Genomic DNA, 8,085 nt, shown 5'->3' with positions numbered 1-8,085 from the left:
CTAACACAAGGATTTACTTGATATTCACCTCAAGAAGAGGTGACTAATCCAAGGATTCACACACGACACACTCTCCACTATGAAAAACATTCCTTCTCGGTAACTACCGGAGGTGGAGAAACCTCGTACAACACTCATACAATAAGATACAATGCACACATGAAGAAAATAGAAGAATACAAATGAATAACCTCTTCTTGCTTGATCTCTTATTGATGAAGACGCCTCTGGACCCTTGGAAAGTGCAACAATACCTCTCTTCCAAGCTCTAAGTCCGGTGGTGAGTGGTGAGGAGAATATCTCGTGCACTAGAAGAAGGCTCGAGTAAAACTACTGAGAAGAAAGCTCGCCACGGCTTTATACACTGTGCCTTTAGGGCTTCCAATCGATTGGGCTTGCTACCAATCGATTGCCACGTGAGATCCGCGCCATCCCAGCCGTTGAAAGCTTGCTACCTGCATGCGCAACAGTCATATCCCAATCGATTGACCAATCGATTGGAAAGGCTTGAATCAATCGGTCGATCGATTCAGAGCGCCTCTGTGTTCTCACTAGAAAAACCTGAATCGTTCGCTCGATCGATTCAGCCTTTCTAATGTCGCACAAGAATTCCAGCCCCCAATCGATCGCCCGATCGATTGGCGGTGCCCAATTGATTGACTAATCGATTAGGGAAGCTTCTGTGCTCACGATTAAGGTCCTCAATCGATCGGTCAATTGATTGGGATGTTGTTTATCGCAACACTCTCCCAATCGATCGACTGATCGATTGGGCTTCAGTCCAATCAATCGGCTGATCTATTGACCACCCTTGACTTGCTTAACTCAAGCTCAAGGGTTCCCAAATCCAACATCCTATCAACTGTGACATGTTGGAATTCCTCATGCCTAACATACGGTCAACCTTAATCTGCTGAGACTTCTTCACCAAGTGTCCGATCAATCCTTTGACCCACTTGGACTTTTCTCCTTGTGCCAAGTGTCCGGTCAACCTTGACCCACTTGGACTTACCGTCTCATGCCAAGTGTCCGGTCCTCCATGACCCACTTGGACTTCCATCCACCAGTTATCTGGTCATCATTGACCCATCTGGATTTCCTTGTATCAAGTATCCGGTCACTCCTTTGACCTATTTAGACTTCCCAACACTAGGTGTCCGGTCAACCTTGACTCACCTGGATTTTCATGTGTCTGGTTTCATTCATTAGGTCTTTCCATCTACCTAGCTTCATTCACTAAGACTTTCATCTGCCTGACTTCACTCACCAAGACTTTCCTTCTGCCTAATTTCACTCACTAGGACTTTCCATCTGTCTGACTTCATTCACCAGGACTTTCACCTAGCTTCATTCACTAGGATTTTCACCTGACTTCACTTACCAGAAATTTTCCACTACCCGACTTCACTCACTAAGACTTTCACCTATCTGACTTCACTCACCAGGACTTCCATCTGCCTAACCTCTAGTTAGGACTTTCCCAGTCAAGTATCTGGTCAACCTTGACCTCCTGGACTCTTCTTCATATCAAACTGGTCAAATCTTGACCAGAGGAGAATTGCACCAATAATTTCCCCAATTGGATGATTGCACCTGTAATCTCCACATATTGTTAAACATCGAAACTCAAATATCAAGACTCAAGCTTGAGTCAACTCAAACTTAGTCAACCTGGTCAACCTAACCCAGGAGATATTTGTATCAACACCTTGAACGCTCTTTTTATAGAAGAAGATGATTCTTCCTCTACCTCCATTAATGAGGGAAGGTGAAAAAGTTGGAAGATGAAGGGGAAGCGACGCCCTTTCACCTTCTTAACACCAATTGCTAACAAAAGGCAAAAGTAGAGCTGAATAATCGATTAATAAGAGAATCGATTCAATAGAAATTGAACAATCAAAATATATTTAAACTAACTAAACTCATTAAATTTTCTAATAAAATTAAACAAACTGAACCAATAAAATATTGATTATAAATTAACTAATTTTTCCATCATCACTCGACTAATGATTTTCAGTAATTAATTGATTATACACCGTCGATTTTAACCGTCAATTTAAGAGTATACTGTTCGATGTTCGAAATTTATCAGTCAATTATTGATTTTCAACAATCAACTAATAATAGATCATCGACTCAAATGATCAATTATGAAATATTTTACTTGATTTTTAAGTATATCAATCGATAGCTGAAATTAGTAGTTGATTGATAATGTCAGTTTATTTTATTTAATCTAATTTAAATTTTGAAAATTGAGATCAAATTAAATTATCTAAAATAATTAATATTTTTTAAAAAATAATTAAAATTTTGAAGTAATTGAAGTTTTAAATTTGACTAATACGTTGAATTAATTCGGTTTAACTGATGTGCTCACCCACTAGCAGTGGTTCAATTTGACTTATCAAACAGCCCCACCGGATTATCCGAAGGGGTTAAGGCGTAGAAGTTTGCCCAATGAGCACGTGGATTCGAATCGAGGCGGCAGCAAGGGCATAAATCCCTTATCCCCGTGTCCCTCAGCCCACTGCGCCTTAACTCCTTCGGCTACCGTGATTAACCCCCCTCATGATAGCCTTGGGCGAGGTCCACGGGGGGCGCTGGGGGCGAGCGTTATCGCCTTTTGCCCAATTTGACTTATCAAACAAAAGTAAATGACATAGTCGTCGATCAACTATAAAAGTGGGCTAAGGCGTCCAAAGAGTGTCAACGAGCAGAGCATTTCATCAGGTGTCAACCTTCTTTAGCAAGGGTCTATTCACTTGTGCAAGTACAAAAACAATAATCTCAGTTTGTTTTATTAATTATCCTTAAATATGATTCATCTCATTCTATGAAAATTTTTTATCAGCCATAATGACCAATCTAAAAGCTTAATGTCTTTTGGTCACATCCTTCATTTAGAGAAAAAAATTCTGTTAGTTAGGATTTGAATCATGAATATTTATATGACAATCTGAATATCTTACCGTGATACTATAACTCTGAAAATACTGGTGCAAATTAAGAGTAAACGGTAAAATGTTAATAAATCATGATAATTGAACAGCGCCTCTATAGGTGATAGAAATTTTATTTTTTAAGAAGTTATTCCTTAGAGATTTAATCTCTACTTTGTGATGATAATTTATTTTGTAAGTACCAATTCGATTATACTGGTAAAGATAAGTAGAGAGTAATTGTTTTTTTTTTATAATTTAGGTGTTTAGTTTTGTGAACTGATTAATTTTAAAGGTGACTAACTCAATCCCACAAAAATTTTCTTTCGACCATTAAAATATATTAAAAAGTACTCATAGATATCTGGCAAATGATCAATATTCTTAGGTGGCGTTTAATTGGGAGGTAAAGTACAGAGTAAACTTATTTTATTTTTTTGAAAATTTTTTTAGAAAGTAAACCTTGCCAATTGAGTTGTTAGGAATCAATTAGGGAGGGGTAAATGAACTAAGTCGCTTATAAACTATTCGAAGCTTGATTCGATAAAAGTTCGTTTGAACTTATTTAATGAGGCTCGTTAAGATAAATAAACTAAACTTTAACTTTAAAATATTCGACTTATTAGCTTATGAACATGTTCGTTAAACTCATAAATCAACATTTAAATAAAAAAATAATAGTTTTGAGATTAAATTTATAGATTTTACACTCTATATGTAAAATATATAGATAAATATATTAAATTTATTTATTAGAATAAAATTATAAATTTAATAAAAATATTATAATTTTCTCTGGATATATAATTTAATTTTTAATAAATATTTAAATTTATAATTTATGTTTATTAAATTCGTTTAAATTCAATAAAAAATTGAATAAACTAGTAAGTTATGAATATATTCGTTAAATAAAACTTGAGCTCGACTTGATTATAAACGATTCAAATTCAAACATTCAGAAGTTCGACTCAACACGATTCGATTACACTCCTAGAATCAATCAATAGAGAAGGATGCAGGTCAGGTTTTTACCAATGGATCCTATCCTAATCGGATCTGGATGTTAAATGGACAACCCATATCTTACGATCAGGATTTCTCAACTGATATATCAACGGTCAATTCCTTCTCCTCTGAACTCCACGACTCCTTCCTTCACCTATTTAAAACCCTTCAAAACCCCTACTTCCCTCGACCACCCTCGCCGCCTCCAGTCTCAGCAGCGCAGGCGCGCAGCCCATCAGGCCTTCCTCAGACGGAAGAGGTACGAAGGCTCCTCCCTTTTCTTCCCTCATCCTTCTCGGGATCCTCTTCCTCCTATCCATTTTCTGATCTCACTGTTCGATCGGGAGTCGTTGCCCTTTGCACCTTGCATTTCCTTGTCCCTTCCACTTAGCATTGACCGTCCTGTGCTCTCGCCATTTTGTTTGCTCAGTCGTGGAACCGGAATCTTTGCAACCCTCGTAAATGTTTTCTCTTGTTGAGATCTCATCTTGTTCCATTGTTTTCTGTCTTGCGTTTTGTGCTGATCGTGCATTTTCATCAGGTGAAATAGCTGTGCGATACACGGATTAGTGATGTTGGTGTTGTTCGAGACCCCTGCGGGCTTTGCCCTATTCAAGGTTTTGGATGAAGGAAAGCTTGACAAAGTCGAGGTAACGTCTTGTTCGGTGTTCCCATCATCCATTTGCTGAATTCTTTTGTCCGATCATTTTTTTTTGCCTTTGCTTATTTCTATTTCTATTTTTTTTCCTTTGCCATTTCAGGATTTGTGGAAAGAGTTTACATCAGCAGAGTCAGCTAGAAAGGTCGGTCATATGTTGCCTTTTTCTGCTCTTATTTTTCCCCTTTTTCCCCTTGTAAATGCTCAATTATTGTTTGTGTTTTCTCCATCTTATATCGCACTTCAGACCAGTGTAATGTTCTTGATCATCCTTATTATTCGCATTATTGATCTGTAGCGCTAATGCTTTTTAATGTATCATTAGATTGTGAAGCTGCAAGCTTTTAATAAATTTGAGAATACTTCAGACGCATTATCTGCTGCAACCTTATTGATAGATAGCAAGCCCAGCAAGGGCCTTAGGAAGTTCTTACGTGCTCATTGTGATGGTGAGACATTGGCTGTGGCTGATTCAAAGCTTGGGAATGCTATTAAGGACAAGCTGGTTAGTTTCAGTGATTGTCATGTTTGGTTGCATTGTTATGCATTCTCACTTGCGCATTTTGTATCTTATAGAAAATTGATTGCCTCCACAACAATGCTGTGATGGAGCTGATGAGAGGACTTAGAAACCAGCTGACAGAACTTATTTCCGGGTTAGCTGTGCAAGATCTAGCTCCAATGAGCTTGGGTTTATCTCACAGCTTATCCAGATACAAACTGAAGTTCAGCCCTGATAAGGTTAATCCTACTTTTCTGTGACAAATTATTGAAGGAAAATGTCTATGTTCTTCAATTCTTTCTAGTGATGATCTTCTAATCATGAAAGGAAGAACATTAGTATCGGATATATGTACATGTCCAACCTGTACTTGTATTATTTAGACAAGCTTTTTTTATATAGACTTGTTCCCCATGTCAATATAGTTTCCACTTTTCACAAACTGTACCACTCCTATGGTTGTTAAAATTTCTTTTTCACAACCCTTTAGGTGGATACAATGATCATTCAAGCCATTGGTTTGTTAGATGATTTAGACAAAGAGCTCAATACCTATGCCATGAGAGTTCGAGAATGGTATGGATGGCATTTCCCAGAGCTTTCAAAAATTGTACAAGACAACATTCAGTATGCAAAGGTAGTAAAGCTAATGGGCAACCGTACAAATGCTGTTGCTCTTGATTTTTCCGAGGTAAAAATGTCAGCTGAATCAACTCTATCAAAAATATCGAATGAACTTGTTCCCCATTAAATGCAAATAATTTGTGTTCATGCTAACAGGTACTATCTGAAGAGACTGAAGCAGAGCTGAAAGAAGCAGCAGTCATATCAATGGGTACTGAAGTTAGCGATCTAGACTTAGCTAACATCAAAGAGCTCTGTGACCAGGTTCTAGCACTTTCAGAGTACAGGGCTCAGCTTTATGATTACCTGAAAAGCAGAATGAACACAATTGCACCAAATTTGACTGCCCTCGTTGGGGAGCTTGTTGGAGCTCGTCTTATTGCTCATGGTGGTAGTTTACTCAATCTAGCAAAGCAACCTGGGAGTACTGTTCAGATACTTGGTGCAGAAAAGGTTTTTTTTCTAGAACGTTTTTATCTTAATGATTACTTGCTTTCCCTTATCTTAAATGTCAGTGGAGATGCCATGACTAGTATATGAGACTGTGATAATGAGACTGTTTTTGTCTACATTGCATCTGACTTACACTACACATTTATTTCTTATGACCATTTTCTGTTTGTTTGGGACTTTGCCTAAATTGCTTATGAAAAAAAATGCTGTAATCTGTTATTTGATATTAATTAGTACGAGATTAGTGATGTTTTTTACAACTCTCAAACCTTCAGACCACCTATAAGACGTATCCGTTGTTGCTTGTTTGGTTCCATGTAGTTTAAACAAATGTTAATTTTAGCTATGCATCAACTAAAGCTGCATCATTCTTTTAGCAACGAGTTTTGTTAATTCTTTTTCAATTTAAATGTGGAGAGTCTTGATGATTCATGTAGGCAGGCCACAAGTGATTCATGTTCTTAGACACCGAGTAAATTACTAAATTTACATGATTTGGCCCATGACATCACAAAGCTACAATTGTGAATCATGCTTTTTTTTTTTTTTTTGTGAAAGGTTCGTGATTTAGTATTAGGTATATCCTTATCAGATGAAACTGATTGGTCCTGTGAATTTTCGTCTACTCATTATATTGCAGAAACGACCATCAATTATCATGTCTCTTATGACAAAATTTCGTTGTTTTTTCTATTTTAGCAGTAAACTGGTTAACCATAATGTTTTATTCAAATGCAGGCTTTGTTTAGAGCTTTGAAAACCAAACACGCTACACCAAAGTATGGGCTTATTTTCCATGCATCTTTAGTCGGTCAGGCAGCTCCTAAAATCAAGGGGAAAATTTCTCGTTCTCTTGCTGCAAAGACTGCTTTGGCTATTAGGTACGATGCTCTTGGCGATAGTCAGGACAACAGTATGGGATTGGAAAATCGAGCTAAGGTAACATTGATATGGAATCTAATCACTGTTGGATATATGTGGAATTTATTCTGACATGCCATTGTTCAAACTTTTGAATAGCTTGAAACCCGCCTTAGAGTTCTTGAGGGCCGAGAGTTGGGTCAGTCTGCTGGTTCTACCAAAGGAAAGCCCAAGATTGAGTATTATGACAAAGATCGGAAGAAAGGTGCTGGGGCTCTGATTACTCCGGCAAAGGTATGAACAATCTCACTGCTTCAACACCTATTAGTAGATTTATATCATTTTGCACTGAAGATGTTAATGTTCCATATAGCACAATCGAAACTGAGACTGAAAGTCTATATGCTATATTTTGTCTGTGTAGACATATAATACCTCAGCAGATCTTCTACTCGAGCAAGCAACTGATTCAACTCGGAGTAATACAACCAGCGAAGTTGCAGCACTTCCGAAGAAAAGGAAGCACCGGGAAGCTGAATTGCCTCCCTCTGAAAAAACAGTTGATGCGACACCCATGAGCGAGGCCAAGGATGCAGGAGAGAAGAGGAAGAAGAAGAGAAAGATCTCTGAGTCAGAGAACACCAATTTGCAAGTTGATGATCCAGTTTCTGGCGACAAATCGGAAGAGCAGATTAAAAAGAAAACTAAGAAGAAGAAGGATGTGAATCAGGATGAGGAGGTGCCCAGCAAAAAGGAAAAGAAGAAAAAACACGCTGAAGAAGAGCAGGCAATGGGCGATGCAGTTCACAAGAAAAAGGAGAAGAAGAAAAAGGACAAGGGGAGGGAGTAGAGTTTCATTTATTTTTTTGTTTCAGGGAGCCTGGTAGCTCCCTTGTTGTTCTAGTACTTGTATTGAAGGAACAATTATAGGTAAAATTGATCCTTGTTTATTTCTCCTGCATGATTCTGCAGTCTGACATTATTTTTTGATACTTACCATCATGATATCCCAAGACCTCACATGTTTCTGCAAA

General features: G+C 37.8%; 1 protein-coding gene across 2 annotated transcripts; it reads left to right on the top strand.

Annotated features, from left to right (window-relative positions):
• Positions 1-4,126: 4,126 nt before the first annotated feature.
• Positions 4,127-8,085, top strand: LOC122021802 (probable nucleolar protein 5-2). 2 transcript variants are annotated; one of them, XM_042579958.1, is made up of 10 exons: positions 4,127-4,212; positions 4,495-4,603; positions 4,715-4,756; positions 4,937-5,116; positions 5,188-5,352; positions 5,604-5,804; positions 5,894-6,190; positions 6,929-7,129; positions 7,211-7,345; positions 7,476-8,085. In XM_042579958.1, exons 2-10 carry the CDS (start codon positions 4,526-4,528, stop codon positions 7,899-7,901), a joined length of 1,725 nt encoding a protein of 574 aa, XP_042435892.1. In that variant the 5' UTR covers positions 4,127-4,212; positions 4,495-4,525; the 3' UTR covers positions 7,902-8,085. The 2 variants fall into 2 exon arrangements, with proteins under 2 accessions (XP_042435892.1, XP_042435893.1); XM_042579959.1 differs by having other exon boundaries at positions 4,152-4,411.

The sequence above is a fragment of the Zingiber officinale genome, chromosome 9A, assembly GCF_018446385.1.
Source record: "Zingiber officinale cultivar Zhangliang chromosome 9A, Zo_v1.1, whole genome shotgun sequence".
NCBI classification, from domain to species: domain Eukaryota; kingdom Viridiplantae; phylum Streptophyta; class Magnoliopsida; order Zingiberales; family Zingiberaceae; genus Zingiber; species Zingiber officinale.
Note: the sequence above shows the minus strand (reverse complement) of the source record. Positions and strands in the feature narration are given on the sequence as shown.

What these genes read in the sequence shown, in the direction of transcription:
- LOC122021802 (XM_042579958.1), top strand. Translation starts at nt 4,526, where the DNA reads ATGTTGGTGTTGTTCGAGACCCCTGCGGGCTTTGCCCTATTCAAGGTT. An exon ending in ATGCTATTAAGGACAAGCTG is followed by an intron (nt 5,117 to 5,187) that starts GTTAGTTTCAGT and finishes TGTATCTTATAG; the next exon opens with AAAATTGATTGCCTCCACAA. An exon ending in TTGCTCTTGATTTTTCCGAG is followed by an intron (nt 5,805 to 5,893) that starts GTAAAAATGTCA and finishes TCATGCTAACAG; the next exon opens with GTACTATCTGAAGAGACTGA.